Source organism: Dipodomys merriami, unplaced genomic scaffold (assembly GCF_024711535.1).
Source record: "Dipodomys merriami isolate MVZ:Mamm:240054 unplaced genomic scaffold, mDipMer1.0.p SCAF_12, whole genome shotgun sequence".
Taxonomy (NCBI): domain Eukaryota; kingdom Metazoa; phylum Chordata; class Mammalia; order Rodentia; family Heteromyidae; genus Dipodomys; species Dipodomys merriami.
In genome coordinates, this window is record NW_027202493.1 from 42,223,233 (window position 1) to 42,244,929 (window position 21,697).

Sequence of the window (21,697 nt, forward strand, 5' to 3'; positions counted from 1 at the left end):
AGCCCCTGCCCTTCCTCACCTTCACACCCTTCCCCACCCTCTCTGACCTCTGACCTGGACCTAACCCAGCTCCCCCACAGTCACAGGCCATCCCCACCAGACTGGCCCCCAGGTCGGAAATCCCCACCAGACTGGCCCCCAAGTAGCCCAGCCCCCGGGCCTGGCTGTGGTGAGCTGTGGAGAGAGCATGTTTGCGCTTCCTGCGCCTCCTGAGGCCTAGGAGAAGCCGGCTCTAGACAGAGCATCTCTGCATAGTTCTAGATGAAGCCGGCTCTAGACAGAGCATCTCTGGGTTGTTCTAGATGAAGCCGGCTCTAGACAGAGCATCTCTGCGTTGTTCTAGGTGCAAGTGCCCCTGGCCGTGAGAACCTCACCCTCTCCCACTTAGGGAAAGTGCAAAGTGCAGAATCCCTTGGAAACCATTCTCCGAAGGCTCTCCTGCCAGGTGTCCCTGAGACGGGTACAGGGCGGGCTCTGGGACCCCTCCTCTTGTTTCATCCAGACCAGCTCCTCATCTCTGAAACAAAAGAGTCCCGGGCTTCATTTGAAGAAAGGGTTGCACAGACTAACCTCAGACTGAGTCTGCCTGCCTCCACATTGTAGGGTGGATGGAGGAAACTGAGGCCCAGGCAGGTAGGGCTGCAGCCGCACAGGGTCCCGCCCTTGTTTTGCTGCTATACTCCAAACGCTTCATAATTCTGATTTTGGTACCACCAGGGTTTGAACTCGGGGCCTCATACTTGTTGGATAAGCACTGGCCTGCTTGAGTCCCCAGCCCTTTCCACTTTGGCTATTTTTTCAGATCTTGCTTTTTGTCCAAGATGATCTGGACTGTGATCCTCCTATTTATGCATCTTGTGTACTCCCAAAATTGAGATGGGATCTTGAGAACTTTTTTCACCCCCAGGGTTGGTCTCAACACTCTACTCTCCTGATTTCTGCCTCCTGTGTAGCTAGGCTGACGGCCATGAGCCCTGTGCCTGACTTGGTTAAAATAATAATAATAATTAATAAGATCTCCCCCCTCTCTGTCTGTTTGCACACAAATGCTGTTGCTGGTCCCATGAAGAAGTGACTTAGGACACAGTCAGGGGCCTGATTTCCAGTCCGGAATAAACCTTGCTTCTCTGCTCGGCCCCCTGGCCTCTGGCACCTCTGCCAGTGCTGCCTCATGGCCCCCCCATGTCCTGGACTGTCTGGATAAGCCAGGCAAGCCATACCCCCCTCCCCTCCAAGCAGCGCCCTGGCAGGCGGAGCCGACCCCTGCCCACTCTCTCTGGAGCCCCGCCTCCCATCGGCAGGCCGGGCAGGGCATCACCAGAAGGCTTTTGGGAAAGCGCTTAGGCCGAGTTGCCCTGGTCCTTGGCGAGGGCCGGGAGACGCTGCACATTCTCAGAGTGGTTTTGTCTCTGCTCACATTCCAGGCAAACATTCTAAGAAAAAAAAAAAAAAAACAGAGAAGGAAAGACAGGAGGGCTGGGCTGATAGCAGTAAATATCCCAGGGAGGGCCTCGCTGCTCTGGCGCCCAGAAATGAGCCGCTCACCTGCCACCCCTCCCAGGTGCCCAAAGAACTCCCAGCCATGAAGCGCTCAGGGCAGTGGGGACGGGGCTGCCATGGTTGATGTGGGTTGACCCCATCCCCCATCGCTTCTGCCTGAGGTAGAAATGCCAGGCCAGCAGCAAATACTTGGCCTTTGAGATCCATGGAGTGAGATGAACTAGGATTTTTCTCACCTAAGTGGAAAAAACAAAATGCCCCTTGGGGCAGGGCGGGGCGGGGCCGGGCGGGCTTCCTGAGGGAGGTTGGCTCTGGGGGTGCTGCCAATCCTCCAGTTACCTCTGCTGGCAAAGGATCATGGTCCTCTGCTCAAAACAGGCACGGTGATGTGATGTGTTCTGGGGGAAAGGGGTGTGGGCGGGGACTTGCTGCAACAAGAAAACACGCCTGGTGAGCAGCTGGCACCTGTGGCTGAGCTCCAGCGCCCACCCTGCCATGTTTCCACCCAGAGCTCCTCCTGCTCACCGCCAGCCTGCTAGGCCTCCCAGGCAGCTGCATCTTTGATGTCAGCTGGCGCCTGGTCCCTCTTACACGTAACCTGGGGAGCACAGCTGCCACCAGCCTCTTGGTGACAAGCCCACCTCCAGCCTCCCGCTGGATTCAGCCATTAGCAGCCAGCCGCCTGTAGATTAGTTTCCACACGTCCAGTGGCAGATCTTCCCAAAAAAACATCTTGGGAGCCTGCTGCAGAGATTTCTGACTGGAGTCCCAGACCTGTCCATTTTCGTCTCTGGGCTTCTCCTCCTGGTGGTCCCTGAGGTCCAGGACCAGCTCCGCTTGGAGAGTGGGGGAAGAAGACGTGGAATGTGGGCTTAGACCCCCCAGACTGTGCTTAGCTGAGGACAGGCCAAAGCCACACCCCATCCCACCGTTCCTGAGCATGAGAGGAGCAAGCCCGGAATCTTCCTAGATTCCGGTGGTGTCCACGCGGCCGGGTAAAGGGCAGGAGGAGAGAACGGTGTATGTGAAAACACAGTCTGAGACCAGGGAGATGTCCACCTAACAGCTTGGCTGTGAGGAGCCCAAAAGACTGGTCCTCCATCTCCAGGCCTCTAAACACTGGAAGGACCCTAGATGACTAAGGGCTGATGTGACAAGGGTCCAAATAGCCCAATTCAGGGGACTGTAGGAGTTCCCCCAGGGGTGTGGATGTTGAATATCAGCCGCAAACATTCAGACATCCTCTCTCAAAAAATGTCACCCTTCCTTCCAGCTGAGATGGTTTTAATAACGGAAGACTCACATCCAGAGCTAATTTGTGAAGTGAAAAAGCATCTCGCCTTGCAGTAGGCGTTGGTGTGTAACTTGGCAGTTGGCATGGACTGGCAGCTGTTCTGGGTGTTAGAACTGGCATCTAGGATGGCATGACGGACCATGCCACTCATATGTGCATCATCTGTGTTTTAATTATGTTGTGTGCATGTGTGTTGAAAGCCCTGTGGCCCTGAGGTCAGTCAGTGCTAGCTAGCACAGACCAGCTTTATCGACCTAGTGGACTCCTGAGGCCTCTTCAGCAGACAGGATGAGCTGTCAGAGCGTGAGTTTCAGGAACGTGGTGTCTCAGTCTCTCTTTCCCCAGACACCCAGGTGTGTTTATGACATTTGTCCCTGTGCACATCTGAATTTCTCACTGGAATGAGAGCCTTGAAGGCAAGAATTATGCCATGGCATTCTCAGAACTCAGCACAGATTTTTCCATAAAGATCCATGCATCTGTATGTCCTCAGATGTTTTGTAATGAAGAAAGACACAGAGAGCTCAGACACTGTCCTTTCTCTCAAAAGGGTCTCTCCTTTGCTAAGACACTGAAGCTTTGTACCCCAAGTCATTCAAAAGGTCATTCTTAGCGATGGCAGGCATTGTAAGAGAGGCACCACAGAAGGAGAGTGGCATAGTATCAGCTCCCTTCCTTGATGTCCTCCTTTGCCACTTGTCTGGGCACACCTAGACCTCAGGCATGGACCACTGGGTCCCCACTGGACATTCTCCCTGAGCAGTCTCTCCAGTCTCCAGTCTCGTCTGTTGCACACATGGAAATAGAGTGAGCTCCTGACCCATGCATCCAGCACTGTCCTCAACACCTCTTGCTAAACGCTTTGAGATACCTTCACTCCAATTGAACCCAAGCTGGACAGTTAACTATTCTGAGCTGCTGTCCCACACCTTCCAGCCCGCTAGCATGCATTTTTGGAGGAGTCAGTCCAGCTGAGGGGGAAGCAGATTTGTCTCAGCAGAGGCAAGGCATGCACACCACAAAGAGAACTGGATAATCAAGGCAGATGATGTCAGAGAGCAAAGGAGTGACACTTAAGAGTCCCATAAGAGTCCTTGCAAGCAAGGGACCATTTCCAAAGTATGTCTTGCTGGCCAGGGAAGCTGTGGCCAGATTTTGTCAGCTGAGATCTGTTTGACACCTCCTCCCTAGAGACCTGTCTTAGAACTTGAGCCCACCTTGGGAAAACTCTACTTTTAAAGCGTGAGAGGAAGAAAATGGCTTGTGATCAAGCCAGGAGGAGTGGCCAGGGACCCAAGCAGAGAACTGGATGGTGATGATACAGAAAGTGAGAGGAAGGAGTTCCAAGAGGAGGAGCAATGGAGTAATCAGAGACTTAGCCTAAGGTCCCTTGGCTGAGAGAAGGCCAGGCTTAGAGGGGAGGAGAGGGGAGGCAGATGCAGTGGCCTTGGCTGTGAGAGTCTAGGGAAAGGCAGTAGGTAGGAAGTTGGAGTGAGAATTGGACTAAGCATAAAAGAAATTTCAAGATCAGGACAGACCGTACTCATTTGAGGGGAGAGGGATATGAGACAAAGGGAAATGGCCAGAGTGTGGCAATGAAAGTGGCAAGGTGGGGAAGTTTGTGTTGGGAGAAGGATGATTGTTTATATGGGGACTCGATGGAAAAGCAATGGCTACAGATGTAGACATTTCCTTCCTAGCTGGGGTTAATCTTTTTCTGACACATGCTCATTGTTTCCAAAACCCAAAACCTTCAGAAAAGGGACACTATATCCCTCAGAAATAATAAATGACAGGATATAGGTAACTATCCTTCCAGGAATCTTTATGATTGCACTTACACATGGACTTTTTTCCCACATAGGTAAGGCAATACTATCAGTGTTATTCTGTCATGTGTTTTTTAAAATTATGCAAAATGACCTGGTATCAGTGGCTCACACCGTCTGTAATCCTAGCTTTGGGGGAGGATGAGATCTGAGGATCACAGTTTGAAGCCAGCCTTGGCAGGAAAGTCTGTGGCACTCTTATCTCCCATTTAACTAATAAAAGAAAAAAAAAAGCTGGGAGTAAAGCTTTGGCTCATGTAGTAGAGTGCTAGCCTTGGGAACAGTGCTCAGGAACAGTGCCCAGGCCCTGAGTTCAAGCCCCAGGGTTAGCACAAAAATTATAAATAAATAAATAAATAAAATCAGCAGAAGGGGCAATAGGTGTAGCTCCATGGCAGAGCATGAGATTACATAAGTATGGCCCTGGGTTCAAACCCAGGTACCATAATATTTGGGGACAAACACAACAGGACGGGGGATGAGGCTTAGAGGTAGAACACCTGCCTGGAAAGTGCAAGGTCCTGAGCCCAAACTCCAGTTCTGCCAAAACCAAAAACATTCTTAAAGAGATCAACAGAAAGTTATAATATTTTCCCCAGGCAATCAACAGAGATCTATATTATTTTCAAATTGTCATATAATGTTCCACAGTATGATTCTACAGTAACTAATTTAATTAACCCCCCTGAAGAGTAGATTCTGGAGCTGTTCACATTTTCCCTCAGGGTCAGCAGAGGGCAGAGATCATCTCTACACCCATACCTTTGGGAATGGTGGAGTCATGGCTTAGGAAGCTCCTAGAAGGAAAATAGCCTATGCAAAAAGGGCTGGGATATGGCTCAGAGGTACAGTACCTGCCTAACGAGCCTGAGGCACTGGAAGGGGGTGGTGGGTATGGGAAGTGGGGGACATCACCACTGACTTACAACAGGAAGAAGAAACTCAGAGAGGGAGTACCTGGGGATAGGCAGCTGGGAGCTTCAATGAAAACAACGCAGAGGGGCTGAAGGACCAGAGGGATGGCCAGGATCAAACCAACCCTGCCGTCTTACTGAATTTGTAGAGAAGGGCCCATCTCCACTGACAACACCAGCATAGATATGAAGGGGTGATGTAGGGAATGAAAAAGTGGAGTCCTATTCTCAAGTAGAGACAATTTCACCCCTTAAGGTGCAACTTAGAAAATGGGGTGAGCACTGTGGGTTGTCCCAGAGACCAGGGATTGCTCTTGGAATTTTGGGCAAGGGTAGAAAGTGAAATATCTGTGCCGAGTAGGGAAATCCTACTGAAAAACTGCAACTCGGAAGGCCAACAATGGGAGAATAACAGAACATAAAAGGGAGGAGCATAGTTTAGGATGAGCATTAAGAACAAATGGAGAATTTGCCACCACCACCCCACCTCCCTCATACCTCTCTGGTCATGGGGAACATAGCCCAAGGCAATCAGGGAGGGAGGTAGAAGGACCAGGAGAGGAATTGGAGTTGCCTGTCTCCAAAGCAGAATATATGGGGAAATGAAATGCAATGTGGGGGAAAGGAAAAACATGTGAGAGGAAAGGCACGGCAGGACACAGAGCAGAGAATGAACACTGGCCACGCAGGAGGATCTGGAAGGCAAGGCCGAGCTTCCTTGGGGTTGAGAGGGGCAGCCAATTCCCGCCAGGACGGAGATGAACCCGCAGAGGAAGCCGTGGAGGGGGCGGGGGCAGGCACCTCCTAATGAAAACAATTCTGCGCCCTTAATTATAGCATTCTCCGACCTTAAACGATAGCTGTGCCGCAACTTTAAATATAGCATTCGCTCCTGGGAAGACTTCAAGATCTTTATTTTTCCCTGCCCAATTGGCTGTTTGGAAAACCCACTCTGTGAACTGGGCTGAAGATAATCATCAAAATGTGTTCCTTGAAGAGCCCAAAGAAAGACTTCTTATTCCATTCCTCGAATCTCTCCCTCTGGCTGACTGGGATGGAAGAAAGAAGTTTCAGACAGGCAGAGGATGAATCAACTCCACATTTTTTTTGGTTAACCAAAAGAAAGCCAGCATCAGCAACCACCGTGGAGTTAGTGGTTGGTAAGCAGGTTCTGGCTCTTTCCATCCCCAGAGGAAGAAGTGACCGGAGATCAACCCCCAAGGGAGTCAGCAGCCACCAGAGCCAAGACACGCACCTCCAGTCCACTGTTCACATGGCCCTGTGGCAGCAAAGGCCTTTCTCCTTTGTTCCTTCTGGTGATCAAGTAGGAGATTATGACCCAAGGTACAAGGGGAACAGAGGCCCTTTCACATGGCCAGTCCTTGCTTGCTACTTTGTGGGTCTGGCTTGCAGAACTGGCCTTCAAAAGCTGTGTGATCCCCTCCCCTCCCAGGCACCCTGCCTGTGACTTGGGCAGCAAGGGCTACATGGATAGTGAAGTCTGGCTGTGTCTTTGCTGTGTGCTTCACGAAGTGGGCTTCTTTATCACCAGGACCAGGAGACCCGTCCTCCCCACAGCTCTGACTCCGTGGGGCCTCCAGTCAGGGGACACACAGGACTGCCTCTTAGAACCTCAGATAGTTTGGCTGCTTTGGTTCCCAGAGCAGCAGACTGTCCCAGATAGGACCACAGAGGGGCGTTAGAAAAGTGGGTAGGAACACCGTATCTTCTGCCCTCTCCCCAGCCCTTCTTGTTCTTGATCCTGAAATAAGCAAAATGACAAAGAGGAACAGAGAGAGAAAGAGAGAGGAAGGAGAGGGGGAAAAGGGAAGGAAGGGAAGGGAAGGGAAGGGAAGGGAAGGAAAGAGAAGGGGAGCTCTCTGTCCCACACCTTCGGCCTGTTATGACACAACACTTCCACTATTCCAACAGCCCAGCCCCCATATGCTTTATACCTGGTGCCCATAACTTTCACCCTAACCAAAGCCCTAAATGTTGTGCGATGTTGGTGCGAGACCCAGACAAGAACCAGAGCCTTGTCTCAGAGGGCCAGGGAAATAGAGGTCAGATGCTAAGGAGCAACAACAACAAAAATTTGAAACTTCCTCCTCTCCTCTCCCCCTTCTTTTTACCTCTTTAGCTCTAGAAGAGTGTCTATGCCCGTACAGCAGAGGGGAGGCCAGCCGAGACTCTCTTGTTCACTCCAACCCTCGCATGTTCTTGTCTCCTCTGGGCGCTGATTTTGACTCTGCTGCATTGAACCTTTGCAAACTTGGGGTATCCACATGCCCTAAGAATAAACCAGATTTAACCCTTAAAAGTCATTTTTTAAAAATTAAAGTGAGCTCATAATTAATACAGCAGACACTGCTAGTTAACTCAAAGATGCAGGCCAGAGGATCTGCAGGCCCCCCTTAGTGAGCACCGCTATGGATCAGTGGTTGAGCTGCGAGACTGAGGGCAGTGACAGATTGCCGGAAGGTGTGACAGATAAACAGATATCACCCATTATTCACCTTAATCGTGCATTCCCTCTGGTGGTTCTCTATCCAACTTCCAGCTTTGCTAGGTTAGAAGCAAAATAAAACAATAAAAACGAGATAACAGTAGAGAGGTCCTGTCCCAGTCTTGTAGCCTTGAGGGCTGGATCTGCAGCTCTGCGGACTGTGCGCGCGCGTGTGCAGCTTGTTTGGGAGCTGCAGTGTGGGCGCTCTTCACTTCCCAGAGTCTCTGTAACACGACAGGCGTGGAGTCCCCAGACTGTGTTTGTGCAAAAGCACGGCAGAAAGCTGGTGTATCCCACGCTAAGTCCTATGGCCCAGAAGGTGGGGGAGGGGGTGGAGGAGATGGGGAGGTGGAAGAAAGGACTATCTCCAGTCTCTGCTCATCTTGCCTGGCCCAGAGCAAGGTAGGGGAATCCAAGCTGGTATCCAAGCACTCCTCTGACCTAGCGATCCAGCTTTTCTCATTCTTTATGCCTTTGCGTTCATTCTCTGGGTGGAATGATCTTGATGCCATGTGAACATGCTTGCCAAGGGCTTGGCTAGTGAGAGCTTCACAAATGCTTTGGATTATGTTCGCATTAAAATGAACAGGGCTAATGCGGTGGATTGCTGTGGCATTCCAGACATAGGTGAATCAAGAGTCCCCGAGGTCTGGGGCTGAGCACTGGAGAACAGGAAATCCAGGCTCAGCAAGGGGAGAAGCCCCCTCTAGGGATCAGGAGGCCATGAGATGCAGAGCTAGAAGGCCTGGTGGGAAGATGGCCAAACACTGATGAGCCCTTCCATCCCCTTCCCCCAGTCTAGAGAGGCCTGTGCTGGGGCTGTCATTTCCCTTCCCCTGGGCCACGCCTGGCAGTACCGGAAAGCTGTCATTATTAATTCCTACTAGCTGAGGACTGGCAATTTAAGGGCCTCTCACTGGAGGGGCAAGATTATGACAGAGCTCTGGGAAGAGGTGTTTGCTGAAGGGCCGCTCAGCCTTGCTGGACTTAAATCATCTCAGATTCCCTCAAAGACTGTAAACAATGAAGTGATGAAATTGCTTTGGAGCCAGAGCAGGGAGGAGTCACCCCACTAGAGGGGAGCACCACCAGGGGGTGTGGGGAAATATAGCCAGGGCAGGGAGGGGCAGAAGAGTTCCTCCCGCAGGGGGCCCATTCTGGGGAAGATCTGACAGGCCATAGCTCTGTCTCTTCCAGCCCAACTTGTGGGGGAAAGTGAGAGCCCTGGCTAGCTGGTGAGTTTGGGTAAGACGAGCACAGGAAGTCAGGAAATCCAGCTCTCTGGGCCCGCAGCATTGGCTCATGGGAAAGAGATTCTTCTTCCATAACCACTGAGCAAAGCTGTTCTTGTAAACTGTTGGCAAATGCACCATGGGATCACAGCCCAAGTCACAACGCAAGACTGCAGTGGGTGATTTCATAGGATTTGTGTTGAGATGAGTTCGTTATACTTAGGATTCGTATCCCTCCTTCCTCCCTCCACTCTCCTAGCCCTCTGTGGAGTACTTACTTGCACACTCACACCTGTGTGTTCACACACAAACAGCTGGGATTATAGGTGTATGCCAGCACACTTGGATTTGTCTTGTGACAACCTTGCTTATGGTGGGTTTTTTAACCATGCCAACAAAAAAAAATATTTTCATGTGTTTAGATATGTTGATTTCTATTGCCTTTGATTTGGAGGCCTGTTTAAATCTCTCTTCCATAGATCTCTCCCCAACAATTTAGAACTCATCATCAGCTTTCTTCTCCCTTCCTAGAACAAAAGACCTTTTGGCTCATTGAAGACCATCTGTCATTTCTCAGACATCTCCTTGGGGGTTCCGTTTATTCGGCCTACTTTAGGCATCTTCCTTCTGTTCTTTGTAAAAGAACAGATCTTCCTGAGAGGAGGAGATGAGGGCCTGGGGAAGGAAGACAATTTCCTAAGTCAGAACACATCGCTTAGGTCCATTTTAAGGACCACAAGATCCTAGGGCAGTATTGCATTGGCCTCCCCTAGGAGCCCTCTCATCCCGTGTTCCCATTAGCACGCTGGCGGGGCCTGGGGGAGGTGTGTGATGCAGAGATCTGTCTCCATCCTGTGTCCTCGGACCTCCATCCTGTCCACACCTCCACTGGGCCACATTCAACCTCATCCCCGAAGCAGAGGCATCCCACTTCCATTACCGTGTGAACTGAGTCAGATCAACCAGCTCTTTAGAAAGCTGGATCTGAGCAAGATGCGGGTAGGAGAGGGGGTGGTGCCGGCTCCATGTTTCTCAGCTCATGGGACGTGGGAAGATCTCGCCAGAGGAGCGAGGCCTTGCAGTCTTACCTCTGTTCTTTTCTGACTTACCTCAGGTCTCCAGGAGCTCGGGTACGCTGGGTTGGATCCGGTGGGGAGGCCCGGGCATGGGGGCTGGTACCGAATGGGCGGCTGGGGAGGGCTGTGTTTGTGTGGGTCTGTCCAGCCCAGGTCTAACGGCCCTGGTTCCTTCACAGTGCGGTCTGTTGGCAGTGACGGGGATGCGTTGTACATTACGGAAGAGGAACTGGCAGGGGAAGACGAAGACATGTCCTCCTTCCCATGCGCCCCGGAGGGTAAGGGCTCCAGGGGTGCCCCCTCTCCTCTCTGGGAATGAAAGTCCCCTGCTCTCTCCTCCAGACTCATAAGCCACCTATCTCGCTCTAGGGCTCCAAAATCCTGACTCCCCTTTCCTGAGGCTTCCCGGTGTGTGGAGGGAGGAGCGTGCAGCCCTGGGCTGTATGGTGTCCGGGAAGCCAGCAGTGGACATGCGTGCTATTTGTCTTCAGGGCTTCTCCTCAGCCCCAATCAAGGATCTCTGTCCTCTCCCCTGGCAGACACCCTGCCTATGACATGGGGCCTATGTTCTAATCGATTCCCGATTGTCCCCTTCATTGTCTTCCATGCCACCTGACCTGCATTTGGGCTAGTGGCTTTTGCTGTCCACCTTGGCTGTCCATTGAAATCACCCAGTGGTTCCTGAGAAATGTGAATTCCTTTTTGTCCGGAGTGCGAACTGGGCACCAGGATTTTTCACCATGTCCAGTTGTTGAGCCTGTACAATTGAAGTGGAGCTTACCTTGGGGATTTTAGAAAAGGTCATTATTGAAGGATCCCACACATCCATCCCAGGGGACCCCGCAGAGGCAGGCAGGCACAGGAGGAAGCTGATTATAAGGTTTATTAGAGGAGCCATACTTCCCCCGAGAGGGAGCACATGGCCTCTGTCCCCATCCAGGTAGGAGCAGGGTCTGGGGGAAAGGAAGTGAGGTAGATGGGAGTTCAGGTGGGTCGGGGCGGAGAGAGGGAGGTGACAGGTGTATGGCAGGAGCTCCAGGAATGGGAGGGGGCCCAGGTGGTGGAGCTGAGGACCGAAGGTGAGCATAACACTAATAATCATTGCATCCTATTGGGCATGAGCCACCCTACCAGAGTTTCCAGGGGCTCCTGGCCTCCATCCTCCTCCACACCAGTGACTTGACTGACAGAGTGTAACCATTTTGTTTGGTTTCCAGAATGACTGGATACTTGCCCAGTTTGGGGACTGGTGACCAATCTTCTGGTCAGCCTGGGGTTCAGGGGTTTTCATTTCATTTTCAGGAGATTTCATTTCAAAACTGAGACAAGCTGTAAAAGACCCTAGATGGTCCTTGCTAAGGAATTTCTATGGCAGGGGAGTCTCACTTCTAAAACCTAGAAGGCTTTGGACAAACTGGGATGAGCTGGTCAATCAATGGGGCAACAAGACTGCCCTTGTCACGGGTCATCAATGGACCAGTGCAAAGGACAGAGAGGTGTTTGCCCATCTCGCGGGGTGGATGAAGACACCAGAGAGAAAGATGATGGTGATGGAGATATCTCTTCAAGACCTTGCCTTGGGCTCTTCTACTAGAGCATAGAGTATCAAGAGTCTTGAGTATCTGAGTAGAGAAGGAGGAGGGAGAACTCCCTTCCTTAGGAGCCCGATTTGAAATGTGATGATGAAGTAGGACAAAGAAGGAAAATTAAATGGACCGTTCTGTTCCAGTCTCAGCCACTAATCCCCTGTTCCTCCACAGGCCGGCCAGGACCCCACTGTAGCCGTTGCCAAAAGAACCTGTCTTTGCACACTTCGGTGCGGATTCTCTATCTCTTCCTGGCTCTGCTCCTGGTGGCTGTGGCTGTGCTTGCTTCTCTAGGTGAGTTCAGGGCTCCTCTGCTCTGCTCTGGTTGCAATTCACCTGCAAAGACAAGCACTTAGGATCTGCAGCCCACAATGCAGGGCCAGCATCTTTCCAACTGGGACATCCAAATGATTAAAACACACAGTGGAAGCTGATTCCTAATCCCTGACCAGGAATTAGCTGTGTGACCTTGAGCAAAGCTGTGTCCTTCTGAGGACAGCTTCCTGAGATTTTCAGATGGCTGTGTTAGCTACGTAGTACAAGCACCAGGCAAAAACTGCAGGTGCCTGGGCCCCATCCAGGTAATGAACCAAACCCATACCTTTCAGCTGTCCCAGTGATGCCTTAGGTAGTCAAGGTTGAGGTCACTGCATCAGGTGACCCTGAGCCCTTTCCACAGCCTAGGTGAGTGTTTCTCAAAATGAGGCTGGGAGCATACCTGCATCCAGATCGTCCAGTATTCATTCAGCTGTAAACTCCCAGACCCCATACACGTGAACTATGGGCATCTGGTTTCTGAGAGTGTGGCTGTTGATCCGGGTGAGACATATGGCCAAGTCCAGGAAAGTTCTCCCTTCTGGATGCTCATAAAAGGTGGGCTAGGGCTGGGAAGGTGGCTCAGTGGTAGAGCGCTTGCCTTGCATGCCTGAGGCCCTGAGTTCGATTCCTCAGCACCACATAAGCAAAAAGAAAAAAGCCAGAAGTGGTGCTGTGGCTCAAGTGGTAGAGTGATGGCCTTGAGCTGAAGAGCTGAGGGACAGCGCCCAGACCCAGAGTAGGTGGGCTAATAAAATCAATTCCCTTTGAAAATGTGTGGTGCCCCATTGTTATCCCATTCTACTCTTTGCCTCTGACTTTGAAAGTCCGGTACTGTAGTTTTGCTTGCTCTAGCCTACCACAGAAGACAGAGGAGGCATGGGGTAGGCAGAGGCAATGCAGGGTCTTGGGGGCCCCTGACCCTGGATGGCAGCCCTGAGATTGAGCACAGAGGAGGGGAGCGGGCTCTGTCCCTCACCGAGGATATTCAGTAAACCAATATACTTGGCTTGAAAGCAGATCTAAAACATAAGGAAAATTGCTGACCAAACACTATATAGTTTGCCATACACAATGAATGGGGTGAATCACATGGAAGGAGCCATTACCTGCTACCTGGAAAGTAAACCTTATGAAATGTTATGAAAATAAACCTGGAAGTCTTTTGTCTCTGCTTCTAGTCTCCAACCGGATAGGTGGATTCTTGACTGAGAGGAGGCTCCAGGGAAATATGCCTCTTGTAAACTGTAAAGAAGGAGCCCCTTATGCCAGCATGGGGCTGACTATTCCCAAGTGCTCCCACGATGTTACTGTTATTAAGTAAACCTCTTAACTGCTCTGAAACAAGGTCAGCTAGAGCCCAGAGATCCCAACTAACTGGAAGTAATAGCAATTTGGAGCTGATCAGAACCTCAGATGTCACCTAACTTCACATTTTCATTTAATAAATGATTGATAGATTAACAAATCAAGCTCCAGAAGGGTTAACTAATTTGCTCAAAGTCACCCAATGACTTTACAACAATCTGGGTTGAACACCCGTGTTACTTGGCTCTGTCAGCAGTGCTAAATCGATCCCCTAAATTTGAATTCCAGAGACTCTTTAGGGAGCAGCCTGCACAAGCTTAGTTCAACCACCCTATCCTGCCACGGCCGGACCCAGGCACCTGCTGCTAAAATACACTCTAGCTCTTGGCTAACAGGATTGTTAGCTGACAAGAGGTACAAAGTGGTATAAGCTTTTCAGAAGCATACCTTTGTACCAAGGACTTCAAAACTATTGATGTCCTTAGCACTATTTCTCGCAATTTATCCTAAGAGGAAAAAAAATCATATATATACAAGCATCCTAAACAAAGGATTAGTTCTAGATCAAGTATTATTTGCATTTACATATCATATTTCATTTATGAACTCAGAAGAGGAGGTGCCTAAGTGTTCCCCCCAAAGAAGAGATTTGTATGTCATCGGAGTATTATTATATAGGGACGAAGACACTGAAAGTAATGATTTTAAAAGAGAGTTAAGCCTTGATGTGAAAATGCACATGACACAATACAAAAAAAAGTAAAGCCAAGCGAAAGAAAACAAGCTGAGATAGTTAGAACATCCCAATTTTGCTTTTATTTTCTACAAAAGTATATACTTTCTGCAAAAGTATATATCTGTGTAGATACAGGATATAGATACTGTCGATATTAACATAACTAAAAGATATAAAGATGCCAGGCGCTGGTGGCTCACGCCTGTAATCTTAGCTACTCAGGAGGCTGAGATCTGAGGATCGCGGTTCAAAGCCAGCCCGGGCAGGAGAGACCGTGAGACTCCTATCTCCAATAAACCACCAGAAAACCGGAAGTGGCGCTGTAGCTCAAGTGGTAGAGCGCTCGCCTTGAGCTGAAGAGCTGAGGGACAGCGCCCAGGCCCAGAGTTCAAGCCCCACGACCGACAAAAAAAAAAAAAAAAAAGATATAAAGAGCAGCAATCTCTGGATGGTTTGTTTTAAGGATAGTTTTCTCCTTTTTTTAATATGTTTTGTGAATTTTCCCTACTTGGTCTTGTCATCAGACATGACATGTGTCAGACTGGCGTTAGGCGCATCTGCGTTTAGGACCACTGGCCTCCTCTTAAGAGTAGATGAATGGGAGCTGGGAAGGTGGCTCAGCGGTAGAGTGCATGCCTTGCAAGCATGAGGCCCTGGGTTCGATTCCTCAGCACCACATAAATAGACAAAGCCAGCAAACAGTAGATGAATGGTTTGGGTTTGCATGAGGTCTGATAAAAAAAAATGTCTTCCAAACAAATGACCACTGCTTCTGAACCAAGACCATACCCTAGATTCTCCTGTTTCCCTCCAGTTTTCAGGAAAGTAGACTCTCTCTCAGAAGACATCTCCTTGGCCCAGTCCATTTATGACAAGAAGCTTACGTCGATGCAGGAAAATCTTCAAGGGCTGGGTAAGCATGCTCTGTGTACTGGTATCCCCCAGAATCGGACAGGCCCCACACAGCGGCGCCCAGAGCAGGACCTGCTTTACTAACTTTCTAGGCACAGGACTGGGTGGTCCCCACTCGGCTTCCTTCCCTTTCCAGGCAAGCATCGCTCATCCCGTCGGCCCCGGGCAGAGGATTCTGTGCCAGACATAAATCTAGACATAGTCTACAGAATCCATTCCCTAAAGATTCCCATGAATGTCAAGTGATGACTTTTTTGTGTATTGATACTGGGGCTTGAACTCGGGGTTTTGTGCTCTCCCTTGATTTTTTTTTTCTCTAGGCTGGTGCTTTCCCTCTTGAGCTATGGCCCCATTTCTGGCTTGTTGATGATTACTTGGAAATAAGAGTCTCCCTACTTTTCTGCCCGAACTGGCTTTGAACTGCAGTCAGATCACAGCCTCTTGAATAGCTAGGATGACAAGCATGAGCCACTAGTGCCCAGCTCAAGTGATTTTTGAAGACTTTCCAAAGCCACCAGACAGGCTAACCCCCAACACACTCATCACCACCTGACACTGAGGCGTCTTTGGGTTCGAGGCCCATGATGTGCTCCTACCCTCAAAAGTGGTGAAGATTCTCCTAACACAAGTCATGATGCTCTCTATCCCCCGCCCCAAGCAGGAACATTCTAAGGGAGAACCAATTGAAAGGACAGAGGGTTTTCAAGCGGTCTGCTTTGCAAGCGCAAAGTCCCAGTGTACCACTTCATAGCCGAGTGACAGCCATTTTTCTCTGTGACGTGTTCCTCAGAGCTGTCCTTGAGGTACAGGGGTGGGGTGGAGACAAGGCTACTGCAGGTCAGATCCCAAAGACGTAGAGGAAGTGGCGCTGTGGCTCAAGTGGTAGAGCGCTAGCCTAGAGCTGAAGAGCTCAAGGACAGCACCCAGGCCCAGAGTTCAAGCCCCACGACTGACAAAAAGAAAAAAGGAAAAGAAAATGAATAAAGATAGCAGGGCTTTTCCAAGGATTCCATAGTAGGATTTAGGAACGAAATTAGGGCAGGGAGCCTTACCGTGAAATGTTTAATTTAAACAAGTGCCATTAGCCCACGGTTCTTCATTCAGCAACGCAAAATGTCCCCTTCCCCCTTTTTTTTTCCCCTGAAGACCCTAAAGTTCTGAACAACTGTTCTGTCTGCCATGAGGCTGGGCAGTTGGGCCAAGAGATTAAGAAGCTGCAGGAAGAGCTGGAGGGGCTTCAGAAGCTGCTGCTGGCCCAGGAGGTGCAGCTGGACCAGACCTCGCGGGCCCATGAACTACTCTCCACCACCAGCAGTCAGATCTCCCAAGAGACGGGCGGCTGCTCCTTCTCTATCCACCAAGTCAATCAGTCTCTGGGGCTCTTCCTGGCCCAGGTGAGGGGCTGGCAGGCCACCACCACGGGCCTAGACCTCTCTCTGAAGGACCTCACTCAGGAGTGCTATGATGCCAAAGCCGCCGTCCACCAGATCAACTACACCGTGGGCCAGACAGCGGAGTGGATCCATGGAATCCAGCGGAAGACAGACGAGGAGACCCTGACCCTCCAGAAGATGGTCACCGACTGGCAGAACTATACTCGTCTCTTTGGTGGCCTGCGCGCCACCTCTGCCAAGACCGGAGAAGCGGTCAAGAGCATCCAGGCCACCCTGGGGGCCTCCTCCCAACGCATCAGCCAGAATGCCGAGAGCATGCACGACCTGGTGCTGCAGGTCATGGGCTTGCAGCTGCAGCTGGACAATGTCTCATCCTCCCTGGACGACCACGAGGAGAACATGCATGACCTCCAGTACCATACCCGCTATGCCCAGAACCGTACCGTGGAGAGGTTTGAGTCCCTGGAAGGACGCATGGCCTCTCACGAGATCGAGATTGGCACCATCTTCACCAACATCAATGCCACGGACAACCACGTGCACAGCATGCTCAAGTACTTGGACGACGTGAGGCTCTCCTGCACGCTGGGCTTCCACACGCACGCCGAGGAGCTCTACTACCTGAACAAGTCTGTCTCCCTCATGCTGGGTACCACTGACCTGCTCCGAGAGCACTTCAGCCTGCTCAGTGCCCGGCTGGATTTCAACGTCCGCAACCTCTCCATGATTGTGGAAGAGATGAAGGCTGTGGACACACAGCACGGAGAAATTCTCCGCAACGTCACCATCCTTCGAGGTAAGAGGAGGAGCTGGCAGGATTGCCACCAAGCCCCCGGGTCCTTGTGGAATCTTATCAGACACACAGCTCCTGTGTGTGTGTCTAACATAATCCCATAACAGGATAACAGACATCCTTAAGAAACACCTTGGCAAGGTGTCATGGCCTGTCCTACAAATCGGGGCTTGAACACAAGGGTTGGTTTAATTGGGTCCACAGAGAGAAATAGGAAGACCCAAAAACTGCCTACTCTCCCTTTCTCCTTTTCCACCCCTTCCTTATTCAGGCTCTCATCTGCTCATCCAACCTTATCTGTCCCTCTGGTATGCCTTCTCCTCCTAGCCTGTCTGTGATCCTGCATCTGTCAGGGAGCAAAACCAATAGTGTGTAGGTAGATAGATAGATAGATAGATAGATAGATAGATAGATAGATAGATAGATAGATAGATAGATAGATATTATAAAGAATGGAATCAGCTCACGTGATTATGAAAAATAGCAAATCCATTTGCTGAGGAGCTGATGTCTCAGGATAGCAAGCAGGCAGGATTCTCTTACTGAAAGGAGGGTCACTTTTTAAAAATTCAAGCCTTTAAATGTTTTAATGAGGCTCGCTCATATTAGGAAAGGTGATCTCCTTTATTTAGGCTGTCAATTTAAATATCACACTCATCAAAAAGTGACTCCCACAAATAGCCAGACTGTTTGACCAAGTATCTGGCCAAATATCATCCCACACACCAATAAAACTCACACATAAAATTAACCATTGAAAGTCTACCCCTTCTCAGCTTGGCATCTGCACACATCTCCTTAGATTACCATACTCCATCTCTAAATAACACTAAACAACAAGATCATACTTCTACCTAACATGGCACAACTGTCCTACATATAACCAAAACCACAAAGACTGAATGGCTTCAAGTGATTTTTTTTACTCTTCTCTTTCCAACCCTGAAACACTAGGATTCAAGTCAATAAATCTTATGTTTTCAGGGACACATGATAAGGAAATAAGAGGAGAAACAAAGCCTTTTTGTTGAATTACACACAGAGATGTATTCATAAAAGTAAGGAGGAAATGCTCTTGCCATTGCAGTCTTTGCTCTGTGGCACTAGCAGTAATAATTCATATTTACCTCCTCCTCCTACTCATTCCAAATATCCTTTGACTTCAGTGAGCACCGGGGTGTTATAGTTGTTGAAAAAAAAAATCTTCCTTTTTAATGGTTCGGGGCCATTATTGTTCATGCCCGGAATGAGTTGCTGAAGGTTTCCCTTGGCTTTCATAACGGGCATAGCAATTCTAAGATGCCCCCTAGGCACTCTCCGTCACTGCAGACACACGCACCCTTCCTTGCCTGCATTGGCAAAGAGCAGTACGCTGTGTCTTTGGTAGCTAGGATCACTCACCCAAGCCAACACAGTAATTAATCCCCCCCTTTTTTTTCTGTTGACTCAGAGTCATGAGGAGCACAAAGTAGCCAAGTGGCAATCTCCACTTCCTGTTCAATTAGATCATTGTCCTGTCTTCTCCAGGAAGCCTTCCTCCCTTTAGAACTTAGAAAACCCAGCACAACACCAGCAAGAACAGAAAGCACAACACCAGCAAGAACAGAAAGCAAAACAAAAAGCTCTGGTGTGCGGATCATTCCATAAAATAGTAACTGACATCACCCTGTCATCTCCTTTTGACTCCTGAACCTGCAAATTCTGGCTAAAGGAAAACTATCACCATATACTAGATACTGATCAGAGCTCATGCAGCCACCTGGAGAACCTAAATCCAAACCGGTCTGGCTATTGCCCTAACAGTCTCCTAAAGGCCATTCTAGCATTTCCACCTGGTTCAGGCAGTGAATTCCATTCAGGTAGTGAATTTCCAAACTCTGTGTGTGTGTGTGTGTGTGCGTGTGCGTGTGCGTGTGCGTGTGTGTGTGTGTGTGTGTGTGTGTAGGGAAATCCTTGGTCAGAAGTTGACAGATAAGATAAAGCATTGTGTATGTACATGGATTGTAATTTTGATAGATTTCCTAGAGAGAAGGCAAAGCCACATCAAAAGTGGCTACCCCAGTAAGAAGAAAACACTGATCCTTACATGATGACAGCCAGTCAATGCCAACCTTCAAAGTGAATGGCTGATAAGCTAGGAAAGGGTGCCATGCTGAACTGATCTCTGTTACTGGCAGAACTAATGGGAGCAATGGTTATGATAGCCATGCTGGTCTAGTGAATGGAATTCCATGGTTCTGATCCGATGCAGAACCTCCATCCTTGCCCCCACAGACACTTTGTTCAAGGGCCCTTGGGCACGGACAGAGTGGCTGAAGAAGGGGGCTGACTGCTATCCATACAACCAGTCATTCTGTCCACTGGATTACCAGAGAATTCCTCTGCTGAGGTCACTCTTTGCTGGGCATTCATATGAAGCACAAATAACTTCACAACCTTTCCCATGCAGAGGAACCTATTCACAAACCTCTTCCACAAATGTTCTTGACACCAATTATCTAATCATGTTCCTTTCAAGTCCTTGACCATCCATCCTGACCATCATCCACACCCAGGAATCAATGCATAATCCCAAATCCAGCCATTTCTCCTTCCTCAAAAAGGAACAAAGATCTATCCACTGGGAGAATTTTCCTTCCCTGCTGTCCTTCAAGGATGTCCCAGAAAGGGGTTATTGGGTGGTAGTGTCTGCAGGTCATTCAGAACCATCTGTAAATCAAGCTCAACTGTTCTCAATCAGAAAACTCTCTATGAGGCTACAGGTGTAGACTGAAACAATGGCTGGCAAGAGTGGGGACCCTGTGCATCTGAGCCATTTCTTCCTGCAACTTACTGTGCCTCCAGGACCCGCTTAGGTCTAATCATATACCCGCCACTTCCATTTGGTGATGGAGTATCGCTGTGACACCAGGTCCACCCCTTGATAGGCACAGGTGGCTCAGATTAAGTGGTAAAAGAATGGCCTGTGGCTAAATGGATCTATGAGTCCAAGAGCAGACCAAGAACTGTGATCTTCTGAGAATAGTTATTTGCAGAGAACAGCAGGGAATTGCTCCAAAGTCCCAAGGGACTCTGCTGCAGTCCCCGAGCAGCCTGCCTGTCCCTTGGCATCTCAACCATTGCATGATTTGGCACGAGTGTCAGGACAGCCTGCTCAGCAGACTGGACCTGTTACACTGCCTTCTCAGGTCTGGCCCCTCCCTACATAGCAGCTCTTCAGGTCCCGTGGTAAGTCAGCTGGAGTAACACAGCGAATAAAGCATGAATGTGTCCCTCTGAAATCCAAAGAGGCTCACTAGGCATTGTACTTCTTTTTTGTTCTTTTAGTTTTTTAGGAGTATCCACATGAAACAACTTATTATTTCCTCTAGAAGGGAAATTTTTAATAAAGCCACACAGTGAACCTCTATACATTTCAGAGGGGAAGCCTCTGCATTTCCACCAGACTTATTTCTCACCCTCGGATATGCTAATAGCATAGACTCAATAAATCTGGAGGGCTTGCTAGTCCTTCTTCCATAGCTCCATTTGGTACAATGCCTTCTACATAATGGACCAGTGTGGTACCTTGTGGAATGGAGAAGGGACAGGCTTGGTCCCCCACATACTGAGTGATGGTACACAGCTAGATGGTACACAGCTCTCCTGAGGTAGCACGTAGATTCTATATGCCAACCTTGCCAGCTGGAAGCACACTGCTTCTGGTGGTCTTATATGACAGGTATGGACGTAAAGGTAATTTGCCAAACTCATAGCTCTATACCAGGAAACAGTGGGTGCCTTAATTCTTCAAATAATTAAGCAACAGCTGCAGTTGGCGTCCCCACGCGGTTTGGCTTACAGTAACCCACATCACCTCCACGAACCATCTGTCTTCTGCACAGGCCATAGAAGAGAGCTGAATTGGGATGTTCGGGGCCTAACAACACCTGCATGGCTTCTGCCTAGGTCATGTGTTGGTATGAGGCATGGGACAGAGCATGGAGAGGAAACACTGTAAACATGACAGGAGCAGAGTCTTGGAGCTTTACATTAGCTACCGTCTTTGCCTGGCAGAGTAGAACAGCGTAAGGCCCCATCAATAGCTGCCTGAACTATGAGCTCAAACATGGTTCAACCGTGTTTCTACTGGTGCCAGGGCTTTTTTTTTTTTTTTTTTTTTGCTTTAATTGGTGGTGTGTGAAGTGATCCTGTTTGCTTGTTGCTCAATTTTACTTTTTTGCCACAAAGCCAGGTACTGAGTATTTCCACAGCAACTGAAGCTTTCCTACCTGATTTCACCCAAATCTGTATCTGTGTGGT

The 21,697-nt window shown here is 49.5% G+C and overlaps 1 protein-coding gene and 1 long non-coding RNA gene across 2 annotated transcripts in view; one reads left to right on the plus strand and one right to left on the minus strand.

The window, feature by feature from the left end:
• Window positions 1–21,697, plus strand: part of Scara3 (scavenger receptor class A member 3) — a 29,062-nt gene that overhangs the window by 530 nt on the left and 6,835 nt on the right. Inside the window, exons 2-5 of the mRNA XM_070016733.1 lie at window positions 10,531–10,629; window positions 12,112–12,231; window positions 15,111–15,209; window positions 16,355–17,398. Of these exons, the coding sequence (XP_069872834.1) occupies window positions 10,531–10,629; window positions 12,112–12,231; window positions 15,111–15,209; window positions 16,355–17,398 (1,362 nt within the window). The remainder of the gene's footprint in view (window positions 1–10,530; window positions 10,630–12,111; window positions 12,232–15,110; window positions 15,210–16,354; window positions 17,399–21,697) is intronic.
• Window positions 6,524–8,139, minus strand: LOC138823076 (uncharacterized). The gene is made up of 3 exons (XR_011370734.1): window positions 8,054–8,139; window positions 7,670–7,827; window positions 6,524–6,586 (listed from the first exon to the last, which is right to left on the minus strand). It is a non-coding gene; the product is annotated as an uncharacterized lncRNA (long non-coding RNA).